General features: G+C 37.6%; 1 protein-coding gene across 1 annotated transcript in view; it reads right to left on the bottom strand.

The window, feature by feature from the left end:
* GPC5 (glypican 5) overlaps positions 1 to 16281 on the bottom strand; it is a gene marked incomplete at both ends in the record, with an annotated part of 1313977 nt that overhangs the window by 1011491 nt on the left and 286205 nt on the right. Inside the window, one exon of the mRNA XM_081214376.1 lies at positions 411 to 536. Coding sequence (XP_081070502.1) covers positions 411 to 536 — 126 coding nt within the window. The remainder of the gene's footprint in view (positions 1 to 410; positions 537 to 16281) is intronic.

Raw genomic sequence — 16281 nt, 5'->3', positions numbered from 1 at the left:
CATATTACTGCTGCTGTGACACATATCCACATAACAAATCTTTGCATAGGTATTCACATTTCACCAAATTTCCTCTCTTTCTAATACTCATAAAGTTAAAAAAAAAGATATCTGAGAAACAAGACAGATTGGCTAGAAGTTAAATAATACTTCACTGAAAAAGTGGGATTGCTGGGTGAGCCACAGATAGAAAAGACGAGAGAAATTTCAGAACACCACAGAATGCTATCATATTTCTAAAATGTCAAAAAGAATCAAACTTATTTTTGACAAACTAAAGAGGAGGAATTAATGTATCCTCTAACCTGTGTGGCAAAGTTAAAACTGAAGTAATGCATTCAAGAACTAGGAAAAGAAAGCAAGGATGAAAGTGGCCGTTATGCTTCCACAGACCACTACACATAAAATACCTTTTTACTATATCTTCTCCATTCCAGCACGGCAGTCCATCACCAGCCGCTAACTCATTAGCACAAAGTTGATCAGCCAGGCCTCCATAGAATGTCCTGTACAGTCGAAGGCTGTTGATAAATTCTCTGAATGGAAAAAACAAAGAAAACAATTAAACCCAAAAATCCATAATAAATGCCAATATAAATAGCATAATTTGTTATGCATAATGTTTAGAATGTAACTTTTAAATTTTTCTCTACTTATTTTCATATATTTTCAATACTTTTCTAACAAGACAAAAACTATATTTTTTTAAAATGTATTCAAATTTATTCTTTACATAGAAGTTTTCACTGGGTATGAACTTTATATAACTCCAGGTCCAAGAAGCTGTGAATATTATACACACACACACACACACACACACACACACACACACACCACTTTAGCTTCCCTAAAAGCCCTCACTAGCTACTGGCATCTAAACCACAGTGATACTAATTTCTTTTCCATATAGAAATGTCAGAGGCTTATAACAAGCTGACTGATTGCTTACTGATTAAAAGTTTAGTAGACTTGGGTGATTTTCCCATGTGGGTCTTCTCTTTGGGGTCTAAGAACTTCAAATAACATGTCTTTACTAAATATGAGAGAACCCAGGTATGTAACACACTTCAGAAGCATGAAAATATAAGTTATTGGAGGGAGTAATATTTAATACATTTATTAAGTTTTTTCCCTTTCATACTATTGGGTTGGCCAAAAAGATCGTTTGGATTTTTCCTGTAAAACCTGAATGAACTTCATGGCCAACCCAATATTTCCCCTTTCACCATCAATTATGGAAAGGGAAAAATTCAACAAAAAAGCAGTTTTTCAATTTAGAAATCCAAGACTTTGGAGTTTTAAAACCAAGGCTTTGAGGTCTCAAGAACTTGAGTTTTAGCATTTCAAAAGACCAAGTCCTAAAGACTTTAGCTCTGAACTTTTTAACATAAACAATTGTTTGGGGGTGGGAGGAAGAAAAGAAAAGCCACTAGCCTGATCCAGAGGAAATGTCCCCTCAGGACTAAAAGGCAGGGAGAGGAGATGGAAACGCTGGCAGAAAAGCAAACTTCAGAAATTCGTGGGATGAGTAATTAAAATGTAGCAATTATGAAACTGCATTCTCCGTTGATACTTTTAAAATGATTTCTTTAAAAATGAAATTAAAGAGCAGGGGTGTCTATAAATTATAGCTGGAATAAACAATTTTTTAAAATTAAATCTAATTTTGACAGCACTAATGCTCAACCGTTTCAACTTGTAATTCTCTCCTTTATTGGTTTTCAAAGAACTGTAGAAACTGCTGGAGTTGTAAATAACCGCTACTCTGTTGGAGGATAAATATAACTTTCAAATATGTAAGATCTGCAATCATAGAGAAGATCAGAAGTTCCCATGGCAAGTGGCTGGTGAGTATTTAATCAAACTTTTAGCAAAGCTTGACCGGACAAGTGATAAAAAAAAATGGTTGCAGAAAGCACAAATCTCTAACCCATGCTCAATCAAAAAAAGATGCTGTATTTTCTCACTAGCACAGTTAAATGCTTATCTATATTTTATCGATTTCCTCTACTAGAAAATAAGTCTCTCCTTGATGGTTGTGTTCCACTAACTGGAATGCATGAAAAAACATCAATTCTCATACTGCAGCTATGAAAACATAATTGATGAAATTGACTGGTTCTTTCTTAGAGAGGTGGGGCTTAATGAACAGGAAGATGTATGGCTCCTGTCCTGAATTCTATTCACTATAAATGACCACATGTTTGGAATCAAAGAATCTTTTAGAAATGAAGAGGCCTGGCACAAATGGCTGCAAATGTTGAGACCTTCAAATTGATCACGTAAAACTGAATAGATAATTTTTGGCCCCCAAACCTCCTACTTCACTCTTGGTAAATGGTGCCTTTATTTCATTTCTCCCTTCACAACCAATCGATCATAAGGGGGAAATTCACATCTTTCTTTCAGTTCCCTTTCCCAATGCTACTGCCATTGCCTTAGCTCAAGCCTTGAGCATCTTTCTCTGGAATTACTGTACCAAGAGAGCATACCTCCCAGTCGGTTCCTTCAACAATCACCTCCCATCCTCCATGAGAGCCACCTATAGAAATTGAAATCTGGTAGTCCACAGATTATGCCATGTACTTGCTTAAAGCCATCAGTGGCTCTCTATTCTCTACAGCATGAAATCCAAACTTCTTAGAAAGCTATATAAGGTACCCTCTCATCTCAATTTCAGCAACAACCCAAACCACACTTTCAGGTTCCACAAAAGTGAGATGCTTGCTGTCCTCCAAACTTACTTCCATGCCTTTGCCTGCGTTCTCTCTGAAAGGATAGTCTCCTCGAAGATTTCCACTCATTGCATAAACCATCGGCTATCAATTATTTGTCACAAAATACTAAACACTATGGAGTGCCAAGCTATGTGTTGGCGCTAGGGATTCATAGGTAAAGAAAACAGTCCCTGCCTTCTAAGAATGCACATTCTGGTAAAAATCTACAATAATAATACAGTATTAGTAAGTAGTGTCACATTTGAAGACAGAGAAAGAATCAGGAAATAAGAAGATAACATTTCAGTGTTCCATGCCAAAAAAAAAAAAACAAAAACCACAAACCAAGAAGCAAACAACAACAACAAAAATCCAGGATAAACAAAGGTAAAGAGGAACATTGTGTATTCAGAGACTCATACAGTTAGTTTAACTAGTAAGGAGTGTGCTTATGGGAATCACAGTCAAAGGCAGGAAGAGGCCAGATTATCATCGGCCTTGTTGATCATCATAAGATGTTTCAGTTTTATTCAGGTGGTGAGAGCCTTTAATTTTTCCAGGAAGCAAGTGACATCATCATCATCACAGTACTGTGGAAACAGAAAAGCAGTGAGGTCACTTAGGGGACTATAAGCAAGTCCAAAGGGAGAAGTATGAGGATGGGGAAAAAAACCTTCCAGTCAACGTCAGGAAAATGATAGATTTGAAAAACATTAGGAATCTAGAATTGACAGGTAAAGCAAAGGTTTTAAGATAACTTCTAATTGTCTTCCCCTCCCCAATCAGGTGAACTACCCTTTGAGGGTAGCTTTGTCTTTGTGACTTGTCCTGGATTCTAGTCATGTACGCAGAAGTGATGTTTGTTCCCTCCAGGCTTAAGCTTTAAGGACCAATGTGGCTTTGCCAGCTTCTGTTTCCCTCTCCCCTGATGGCAGGCAATGTTTCAGATGGCAGCTGCTCTGTAACTCTGAGGCTTAAAGCCAGAGCAACCGCAACTTGAGCAGTAGCCCTGCTGGTCTGAAATGGGCATTGGTTGGGAACAAAACAAATTTTGGGGGTTCTAAACCAATGATAGGTTGAGGTGTTTTGTTACGACATCACAACCTAATCTCTCTTAATTGATACAAAGATAAGAAAAACAAATGAACAACTGATGGATCATAAGTTCTGAAAAGAAGAGAGGGGAAGGATTATGGAAAACAGAGTGGTTAGCTTTGGAGCAAATTCCCTGAGACTAAAAGAATGGAAGAAAGTCCACGTGAATGTTGAAATAAGGTTTGATTTGTGAGGATAGAAATTGAGCAGAGAATGTACTTTGGAACTCTATAATTCTGTGTTTGGCAGTTTTGAGGTCACAGGAATTAAGACTAGTGTTGCAAAAAAGTGGTTGCGTTGAAGGACCAGGAGATCTATACTGGATATAGAAAAACAATAATAATAGTTGAATTGCTAAGAAATGCAGGGCTCAAATAACTAGAAGCCATAGTGAGGTTCAAAACATTTACCTACTGCCACAGCCCCAGTGAATGTTGATCATGAGAAAAGAATCCATGCTTCAGTTCCCAGCTTAATGCTCAGCCTACTTAAAAAAAAAAAAAAAAAAAATGCACCAGGCCCTCCTTTTCCAGTTGTACATGAAATGTCACAACAAATAAAACATTAGATTCTTTGGATGATTCAAAATTTAAGTTGCTGGAAGGGTGACTATATCCATACATTTATTTTTCTACAGTCATGAGAATATTTCCAGTTAAAATTAGGAGAAAAATAAATTCAAGATGTTAGAGCCTCCAGCTAATTATCCTTGAGGAGCTGTGTTATGTACATGCTGTTTGCTCATCTTGGTCTTAAGACATCTCAAGAATACAGAAATCAAACATGATTAAGAGCAACGCTCCGAAAATATTTTTGAAAGAGGAAAACATGCTTTGTCAGAATATTTATTCAAAGCCTATATGTCAGGGCCACATTCGAATTTATACTTTCTCATTTGGGATTACGACAGTCTAACAAATGATTTCTCTGACTAGGTCTGCCCTCCCATCTTCCCTTCAATGCATGCCCCAAGTTCTTACCAGAATTCGCTCCAGAAAACAGCCATAACACTTTCTTGCTTTAAAATCCTAAGCATTCAGGTAAAATGTCTTACCGTGGCTCATCATGTCTCTATTCATTGCCCCTTAGTTGCCCAAGACAGTCCCGCTTCCCTCCAGTCTCACACCACAGCCAAAACCACACACTCATTTTGCCTAAGAAATCTCAATATTTACTGCGTAAGATGCCACCTTTTCTTCTCCCCAGAATGGCCTTCCCTCCTACTTCTGTCACCATCTACCCATCCTTCAAAATCCAGCTTTATCCCCATCTCCTCCCTGACTCCTTGCCTGACCAGCCTGTGATGCTTCTGTTGGTCTATCCGTTTCTCTCACCACCCTCGCCATCTGTTTATAGCCCTGGCTATCTGGTATTATATTTCACTGTCTGTATATCTGCCTCCCTGATTAAAGGGTGCATTCTCTAAAGACAAGAGCCATGTCTGCTTTATATCCCCAGGGTCTGGACCACAGTGTGGTACCCCACAGGCACCTAACAAATTCTTGTTGAATTGGCCCCAGATGCAGTGTTAGTTTTTAACAACTTCCAGGATTAGACGTTTCTACGTGAAATACAATTTTAAAAAATGATAATGATAATTTAAAGTCCTTAAAGAGAACAGCTGACTTGGGGCACTTTAAATTACGGGACCCACTCCTAGACTGTGGAGCTATATCAGAAAGACCTTCCTAGAAAATGGAAGAAATCTAAAGGGCAGGACTGCAAGCTGTGGCCAGATTCTACTAAACAGGTTCAAGGCAGATTCTATATTATATATAGAACATATATAGAGAGAATATATATATATATATATTCTTATGGAGAGAATATAGAAGATCTCACAGAAAAACCCGAATGATCTTTTGGGCCAACCCAATATATATGTGATGCTGAAGCTAACATGTAGTGACACATTAACATTTAGTCACACGGTGGTATAAGATAGCCATTATAATTAATATATCACAGGTATACTATATTATAAAGACAAGAGTTAGAAAGAGCCTTAAAGATGATCTGATCCAGTAGTTCTCTGTCCTAAATGCACTCTATCATCACCAAGGAAACATAAACTGTATGCCTAGATTTCTCCCTCAGACATTCAGATTTTGTGCTTGGGGTAGGAACCAGGGACCTGTGTTTTTCAGAAAGCTTCCTACAGGATACTAATGTGCAGCCTCTTATTTTATAACTAAGGAAAGTTAAAACCAAAGAAGCGGAAGGACTTGTGAAAAGTGACTGAGTTATTTATTAAGTTAGTTATTTAGTTAAGCGTTTAGTTAATGCAGACCTTGACATCGTTGTTTCATTGATTAATAAAAATGCCATCACTTTGCAGTATCAGGAAGATATTAGATATCTGACAAATCAAAGTTGAATGACTCTTTATAGAAAAGAATATTTCCCTCTGTTTTTAAAATTTTATAGAAATAATCACGCTTTTCACAGAACACAGTAGTAGACTGGTAGACAGATAGAAAACAGATACATCAGTTCTTCCTGCCAAAATCTGCACTTAGAAAGCAACATGTTTAGATAGGATTTATCTGTATCTCTTTACCAATTTGAAAGATCTGGTGCAGGAAGCAGGGAGTGGAGAAACTTCTGATCTCTGGCTAATGAACAGCTTTGCACACTGTGCTAGCATAGGAAAGAGGAAAAAGGCTGCAACACAATTGCTCATTCATAGCTTCCAGCCTTGCTTGCCCTGAGCTGACTGACTGGAGAGGAACATGGACCAACATAGTTAGTGCTTCCTTGCTTCCCATGCCCTGGAGGCCTGCAGTGCCAGAAAGTCTCCTGATCTGTCACGTGACAAAAAAAAAGATAGAAAAGAAAAAGAAAGAAAGGAAATGCAATTCACCCTGAAGTAATCATTTCTAGTTTGGTTGACACAGGAATGTCCAGTTACTACTCTAAAATCAAGTGACACTTTCACCTGGCTTTACCATTATCATTTGACTTGAATCATTTTTAATAACAGAAGTAACATATCTTTTAGTGAACAGTTAAATAACTAAAAGGCACATGAAGAATAAGTTCATATCTGTCCCTCCACAGTGTTTCCATCCTCCCTCCTGAGGTAACAAATGTTAACAGCCTGGGGTGCTTTCTTCAGTTTCCTCTATGTGCACACTAACACATAACCCAAAACAGACAGAGACAGAGATGGTTTGATTTTACAAAACTAGGACCAAGCTATACACGTACATGCAACTGGCTCTTCTCTTGACAATATATCATGAACGCTTTTCAGGTTAATAAATCTAGGAGTTACTTATTTTTATACAGATGTATAATATTCCAAAACCTGGATATAGCAACTCTAGTATAATTTATCAAAATAGTCCACTAAGCCAATTTTTACTTTTTAATTTATAAGGCTGCCATGTTTCTCACACGTATGGTTTAAAGGGTGACAACGGCGTGTTTCAAACTTTGCTGATTTTCTAGAGAGCTGTTTTCACTTAAGCATATGGCTCCAATCTACATTTGATTTTGTATTTCATTTCATGAGATGTTGCTGGGAACAGAGCTATGTTCAAAAGTCATACCTCTCAGTCTTAGGTCTTCATCTAGTGGGCATTTGTTTCCATTTTAAAACATTTATCAACTGTCACATAGAACGCTTCCTCGCCTTTTTTCCCTTGAACATGATATAAAAGACTATCTCTAACTCTGAGCAAAGCTGATTATCTGGAAAAGTGTTGGAGAAGAACCTGATTTTCGAATGGAACTTTTCTCTGTGGAATGTTTCAGACCGCACGTTTCTGTACTTAATGACATATATTGATTTTTTCAGCCCTCACATCAGTCCACACATAATACAGAACCCAAATTAAAAGCAGTGCCTCACACACACTGTTTGAAAATACCTGTAGAACAAAGGTCAAATGTGCAGTTTGCTGGTTAATGGCCTGAGGCAGACTTAAGGTTAATATGGCACTAATGAACAGGCTCAAACCTGTGGACGTGTCTGACCACGGTTGTCAAACAGGAGACATTTAAAGTGTCAGTCTCCTGCCCCACAGAGGAAATACATAATCACATATTTCTGGATAAGGGCTATTTTCTCTGGCAATTCTGAATCTATATTTCATCATTTGACTTAATTCTCAATGAAGTCATTCTATTTGACAAAATATTTGTATAGATCTTGAGAAGGGATTTCTAAAGATTTCTGTTCTATGGCAATAATGGTTCTCATTGTAAATGCTTGAAAATAATTAAATACATGCAGGCAGATGGGCTATAGGGAGACTGAAATCTAGCTTCTTGGTCCCTTTCTATACAGGCTTCATGATCCCTGGAGAGATGCGGGGAAAGGGTGAGTGTAGCACTAAGAAGCAAAGCAATAAATGGCACCAGGGAGTTTTATCACAGATGGAAATGTGTTTCAAGCACATTGCATTCATATTTGATTAAAAAAGAAAACACTGTTTTTTCTAAAAGAGTAACTCATAAAGTCTGCTCTCTGAACCCGCTGCTCAGGATGGAAGCTGTGACCTCAGAATCAGCACTATTCTCCTAGAGAAGGATTTTCTTTCTTCTGACTAAATGATTCCAGGTTTTTCCCTCCTGGTAGGAAGTCTTCTTGTTCATGAGATGGGATTTCCCTTCCTCCACAGATTTACTGTGCTTTCTCAACAGAGCTGAAGGTGTTAAGATGGGCAGTAGACTGGGGCGGGGGTGCAGGGAAAATGATGGGAAAAAGCACTGGAAACATGCTAACATTCTCCCATCCTCTCTGCAGAGGATTCTTTTCCAACAGGTGCTGTGTGTTTAAAAGGCTCCCTAGTGGTGATTTGATACCAGCCCTGAGCTGGACATTCATAACCATCTATACAATTAGTATACACCCTTCTATTCTCCCTTTTCAATATCCCTTAAACCCAACGCATTACCATTTAAATGTCCTAGTAAAAAGCACCCTTTCTGAAAGCATCCTCCTCTAAAAGAGTGATTTAAACCTGATGTCAAAACTAGGTTTTCAAAACAAGCTCTCACCTCATTTTCCCATGTTGTAAAAAAAGTACCTCAAAAAGCACCGACTCTGTTCTCCATTAAAAAGGACTTTAAACAAAGACCTTAACTCATTTATAAAAATAAGCACAGAACCAAACATCCAATATTTAAACAAATCAGATGGTATTAAACTGAGCATCCATCCCAAAGGAGGTGTGATGTTCTCTCCTACCTCATAACTTTGTTCATTTTCATTAAAATATGTAATTATTTGTTCAGTTATACTAGTTTCGGGAAGCATGCTATTAATCTTCCAATAGAAAAAGTGTCTAGGACCTGACAGGGTCAAGACCAATGAGAAGGTTTAGCCAAACAGAATATTTGCAAATCTAATGATTCTAACATAGGTCATTTATACAAAGAAACATTATACCTGTATTTTGAGATTCAGGATTTTAGGTCAAATCTTGATTGTTACTCTCCTTTGCAGTAAGATATTTTCTGTGGTTGCTAACATTTTAACTATAAACTCCATGACTTAGGGGATAAGAAAACATTCTGGACAATATTTTCCTTTCTCAGCATCAGCACATTAATGAACTACTTTCACTTTGATAGTCTGACAATAAATGGGCTTCCTTCTCATTCCTTCTTTTCTTTTTTTTATTTAATGACTTCAGTCAGATATTCCTGGTTACCTCCATCCACAAACTTGTCTAACTGATAGACAGTGTATGCCTGGTACAAATTATTCTCATTTGCATTTTCACTTACTGTATACCTCTCAATGCATATATTTGTGTTCCTGGATTCTGATATTAAGACAGGCTTTAGGGTCAAGAAATGTATAGTTAACCAGGTTCAAAGAAAATGAGTTCTTTTCATCTTCAATTATATTCCTATTATTCTACTAATTCTCATTTTGGAAAAAAATTACTCGTGAATATCCCATGTAAACCAGGTATTATTGTATGCCCAACTTCTGAAAGGTGGCAGAGAATATTGTTGACCAGGGTTAAACAATACATCATTATTATACATAATCACATTTACCCAATTATGACATCTAAAATACTGTCCCTCAAATCTCACAAACCATGCTGTGACAAATAAAGCAGAAATTTTCTTTAAAAAAATAATAAAATACTGTCCCTATGAACAGAATTAAAGTAATTCCATGTTTCCATTATGATTATTCATATGTACTTTGTGTACATAAGGCTTAACTTACATTGGAAAAGGTAGACAAACCAAATACAATAAAGATTATAAATCCTTTGGATTCACTCAGTTTGCAGGACCCCAAAGTTGCAGTGTTGCATGTCTAACAAGATTCTTGCTGAAGGAGGGTCAAACCAACACAGCCAAAGGAGCACCTTAGACTGTCAGTCTTCAAAAGTCATCAAACAGAATCAATCAATTAGAAGAAAATTTGATCCGCAAGCCTGTAAGTCTATGAATATGGGCCTAAACTAAAAGAATTATCCCAAAACTACCTTAAAACTTTCATCAGTTGCACTTCTAAGCAAAGGATTCCACATGTGATTCTGGAGACCATGGTATGGCCTGGAAATGGTTGACATAAATTTGTATCTTGAAGATGAGAAAAATCATAAAAAGCAGAGCCTCTGTTAAATGATATAATCTACTCCAGAAACACATTTCTTCTATTTTGAGCACAATTATGGAGAAATTGGCAGCTTTGTTATTTCTATTCGATATACAACTGGATAAAAAAATATGAATATCTCTTGATTCTACCTGTTCCCCATTTTTCCCTCTTATCTGTATGCATGATTTGGACACTTCAAATGCCAATGATAAATTTAAAATGATGGAATATTCTTTGCAACAGAAAACCAAGAGAAAGAAAGTGCTTGGTACTCTTGCTGTAGATGAAGCACTCACGATGTTTCTAAGTACAATTACTTTTGCTACTTTAGTAAAAGAAATGAGCCACACTCATCATCCTGATGTAGGCTCCATAGATTCTGCTAAAAATTCTGAAGTATCTTTTATACACTTCTATAAAAATCATCAATTTCAATAGGACACATATTTAAAATCCTCCTCACCGCTTAAAAAATTTGAGTGAAAAAAATGTGAGCTGAATTTGGGGTTCTTTTCAACTTTGCAGATGTTCACTGACTTTCCAAAGGAAAATGGATAAAAGATTCACTTTTTGTGAGAAGGAAGGAAGGGAGGGAGGAAGGTTGCTTTCAGGTATATTAGGGAAAACTGCATTTGCAGTTTGGTTTTCTTGATGGGGGATATCTTGAGCCATATAAATGAGATAACCCTATAGTCATGATTATAAATGCTATTGAAAACCTTCTAAGCTCATCTGGCAAAGCTGCTGGTTACTGGGAAACAAAAGGTTTTTGGAGAACCAGTTAGAAAAATGTCCAAATTAAAGGACATTTTTCCTATGGCTGAGAAATATATTTTATTATTCTTTCTGTAGTGAGAAATTTGGGGAGATCTTGACTCACATTAACTTAAATTTGACAGTCTCAATATCACAGATGTCTCAAATTAACTTGAGGTCCAGAGCATTATGGACCATCGATGTAAATAACTTGAAGAATTTAGAATAAATCTCATATTCCCTGATATAAGCCTATCCTCATCTAAGCAAGCAAACTATCAGAGTGCTAACTGCAGACACTGATAACCACATAAGTTTGCTTTCTGACGTTTTCAATAATTGTTACCATCAAAACAAAAAGCGAGCAGCATCCACTGGACACCAAGCCTCTAAGACCATCACAATTTCAACTTCTAGTTTATACCAAGTACTTGGAGCCATCTCTCCTTTCAACACAAGTACTGTAGAATATTAGCTTAATTGCCCATTGTTTGGGTTTAGTTTCAGATATTCCATGAAATGGTCATTAATTTTTTCCACGAACATCTAGAAAATAAGAGCAAACACAGTTTAAAGTCCTTTGTTTATGAACTTTCTTGTTCGGGGAAGTTTTTATCAGATTCTCAGTGGGATACATGACCCACAAAAGGTTAAGCACCACTACCTAAACTTTTGCCACATGTTTGCTCTGCCTTCTGGCATTCCTTCTTCCTGTGTGCCTGGGTTTTGACCCATGAGGTCCTGCCCTGCATTATTCATGTAGCGCTTGACGCTAGCCTGCCTTGCGCTCACGTTTTCTTAGCCCTGCTCTGGCCTGGCCTCTGGCCCCTTATCCAAAGGCTCACCTTGGCCTGCCCTGCCCTAGGTGCCCTCACTGCCACCACTCACTAAGCACTGTTTTAAATTAAACAGAAATGTTCTCGTTGAAGGGAACGTGGCCTTTATTCTAGTAAATTAAACTTACAGATAATAAATAACAATGGCACCTCAAAGAAGCACTAACTTCCTTTTAGGAAACAGATTGGAAATTGCTTTCTCCAGTCCTACAAATGATATTAAATTTTTCTCAAAGAGTTGACTTTCCCCTGACCCATGGATTTTTTCATCCACTGAGTATGTGTATACACAATTCATTAAGCCCAGTCTATCAATACTGATTTACCCATGTAAACAAATACATTTACCCAAACACACACACATCAGGAATTTTAAAAATTGTGGTTTCAATAATAAAGTATTTTACTAAATAAGGTTTAACAATGTAGCTATGAATTCATGTATTTTAAGCCAACTGATTCTACTTAATAGGAACCTTTTGAGCTATCCTGGCAGTCATTCTAAATAATGTTAACTGTTCTTCATTCAGTATATGTTTAAAGATTTTTCCTATTGTAATTTAATTATTTTTAACCACATCACTGTGTTCTTCTGTGATGTACAGGGTAACAATTAATTTGCTTTCATAGACAGACCCCTCCTGAATAAGAATAATGCCCTGACTCATTCCTCTCCTTAAACTATGCAATTTCAAGTGTCCTCTTTACTTCCCATCCTCAATAAATAAAATTCTTCATGTTCCAAGTGGTAAAATTTTCATCCAAATCAAGACTTAATAATTACATTAGAATAAAATGGAACTTCCCGTTGATACAATATCCCAAATAAGTTCTGAAGAGAAAACTGAGAGAAACAAAAACTCATAAAACAATTTAAATTATATTTTGTTTCCAACATTGAAAATCTATTATTTCTAAAAATTCTCCTTTCCCCACCTTCACATCAAAATCACCTCTGACGTTAAAAATATTTTACTTTTACTGAAACCTAAGTCTTTATTACCCCAATACACACTCACACATACAGCCCACCCCTTAATCAGCATATTCTTAAATGAGAGGCTTGGCTAATTGGAATGTTAGCTGGAGAACAGATGGGGCACTGATGTTGAGACTCTGTCTTAATTTATTGTCCTGGGGTTTTCCTAATTACCCACTTAACTGGCACAGCCACACCACTTTGAAATAATAATGTACAGCTAATTATCACTGATTCAAGCTCGCTAATAGCTTACTCTTACCAGCTAACTTCAAGCAATCAAGCAGAGAGCAGGAACTGCCATAGGGAAAGCACTCTGCCTGGGCTGGTTTAGACAGCTATATGAGGGCAGTGCCCTTTACAGCTGTGTTGACTTGGTTTCTGCCCCAGACTAAGGCTAAATAGTGATGCTTTGCTAGATGTTTAAAGCCTTTTCCTTGCCCTTCTCAACTTTCAGAGACCTTTGTAACTCGTATGTATCAATCACTACAAGTCTCCAATCAGCTCATTACCATCATGCTACATACATGGGAAAAATTGGGTAGACTGAATAAGTACATCTCCAAAATGTGATTAAAATAATAATAAACTATAGTTTAGCTCCTTTTTCCAGACTCTATCAACAAGTTGAGCACAACCCTTAGATCCAGAGACAGATTTTAATATGTAAATTTCCTTCTTCAAATTTTACAAATAGGACAAGAAGGCAATGCATTCAACAGAAAGGTTCCCTATGAATTCAGAAGAACTGGGAGAAAAAAAACAAAACAAAAGAAGTTAGGAACTTAGGAATATATAGAGAAATATCTACATTTATGATAGGAGACTATACTTCTGCCTTAGTTTACACTTATTCTGCATTTATTTGAGGAACTTCTTCAGACATCTCTAGGTCAGATTCCTAGAGGCAATGTCTGACACAGCAATGTGGATGCAGGTGACTCACTGAGGGATGCTCGTAAGAGAGAGGTAGTGAGGGAAGCCGGATAGAGTGGGGAGGAAGCAGTTAAGCAGTGATGTTGTCTCATCTTCAGCCAGATTCCACAAGCAGTGCTGCCGTGTGAATTCCACCACATATTTGGTCCTACCACCTTGAGCAAGGGGCAAGCCCCGTAGGCTCGGGTGTCAGTCAGTCATTGCCTGCAAGCTGCCACCGACGGGGTGAGGTAGGTGGGAGTTTACCCCCCTCACCCATGTGGATGAGATGGTGTTATAGCCACTCTCCAGGATGAGCCCCAGTAATCTTTCCCTTCCTGCCTCTGTGTAGTCCCCCTCCACACTGGATAGAACTGACTTATATAACTTTTAGGCGATTGCAAAAGTGAGAGTGTGGGACTTCAGAGGCTGGATCTTTATAAGAAACTACCGCTTCTGCCTTGCTTTCTCTCAGATTACTTACACTGAGGGAAACCAGCCACAATGTGGTGAGAAAACTCAAGCAGTCCTATGGAGAGGTCATTGTGACAAGAAACCAAGGTCTCCTGCCAACAGCCATGTGAGTGAGCTATCTTGGAAGATGATACTCCAGCTCCGCTAAAGCCTTCAAATGACTATGGCCCCAGTTGACTTCTTGACAGCAACCTCCCAGAGACCCTGAGCCAAAACCCCACAGCTAAGCAGCTCCCAAATTCCTGATCCACAGAAAGTTACATAATAAATGCTTATTTTTGCTTTAAGCTACTAACTTTTGGAATGATTTGTTAGGTAGCAATAGATAATAAACATAGAAGACTCCTATCTGTTGAGGTCAGTTCCCCAGATAATAAGGCAGCTGTGCATTATCAGCAGGCAGGACACAGCAACCAAGAAGCAGATAAAATGGACAGGTAAAGGGATGCAAGGAGGGCACCAGCAACATCCACTACCTTAGTTACCTTTCACATTAAATGCTTCCATTAAACCCTTCATACTCCTTAATACAGTGTCATGCCATGAACTTAATTATGACTTGGACATTTACAGTTTTAAAAAATGTATCTGGCAACACCTTGAAATTCTAGGCCTAGTGAAAATATTCTTCAAAAGTGAAGATATGTTCAGACAAACAATAGCTGAGAAAACTCATCACTAGTAATAAGCAATGAAAGATGCACTAAAGCTAAAGCAAAGATTCTAGATGAACACACAGAAATGAAAAAAAAAAAAGTACCAGAAAGAATAAAATAGGTAATTATAGGTAAATATTGACTACTTAAAGACAACGATAACAGTAATGTCTTGGGGGTTGTTAAAATGTTGGTAGAAGTAAGATTTGTTGACAAAAATAGCACAAAAGCTAGGAAGAGAGTAATAGAGTGAAACTGTTTTGAGGTACTTATATTGTTCAATGAAGTGGTAAAACTTTTAATTTAAAGTAGATGGTAAAAAATTAAAAGTGCATATTTTAATCTCTATGATAGCCACTGAGAATACTGAAGAAACACAAATCTAAAAAAGCTTTGAAGATAAAAAAAAATAATAAATACCAGCTAAACTCAAAAGGCAAGAAAGGAGAAATAAAAAAAAAATGGTATAAAGGGATAACAAAGAACAAGACGGTAGCCTTAAACACAACTACTATTTCAGTGTATTATATATCACTGTAAAACACTGTAGAACCAACCTAAAATTGAGTCATTTATGTCAAGGACAAAATGAAGATGGTCAACATAGGTGCATAAAGGAAAATTAACCTAACCTTACAGGAATGTACAGCTCTTCTCAGAAATTGGCAGAGGACACCAGCCAATCCCCAAACACCAAGCCTGTCCATGCCACCTCTGTACTTCCTATTCCCCTAACTCAGCCTCCCTGATCCAAATAAGAAAGAAGACCAGTAGCCAAACAGTTACCTGAAAAAGCCAAATAACTTCCATATTTATACCATAAAAATCCCTTAGTCTGTGAGCAAATCAGAACTCACTACTCCCAAAACCTTGAGTTCCCCGGTTTACAGGTTGAAATCCTTTCAATAAACTCATCTTTCTGCCTTTTTTTTTTTTTTTGCAGTACACGGGCCACTCACTGTTGTGGCCTCTCCCGTTGTAGAGCACAGGCTCCGGACGCACAGGCTCAGCGGCCATGGGTCACGGGCCTAGCCGCTCCACAGCATGTGGGATCCTCCCGGACCGGGGCACGAACCCATGCCCCCTGCATCGGAAGGCGGACTCTCAACCACTGTGCCACCAGGGAAGCCCTGTTTTATTTTTTATATTCAGTACAGTTTGGTTTTTGAACCATGCACTAGACATTCCAATTAAAAAACAAAAACTGATTAATCACCTCTTAATAAATATTGTTGGTTACCCCTGCCAAACGTCAAATTATTTATGTCAACAATGG

Source organism: Mesoplodon bidens (assembly GCF_964165515.1).
Source record: "Mesoplodon bidens genome assembly, chromosome: 17".
Taxonomy (NCBI): domain Eukaryota; kingdom Metazoa; phylum Chordata; class Mammalia; order Artiodactyla; family Ziphiidae; genus Mesoplodon; species Mesoplodon bidens.
Note: the sequence above shows the minus strand (reverse complement) of the source record. Positions and strands in the feature narration are given on the sequence as shown.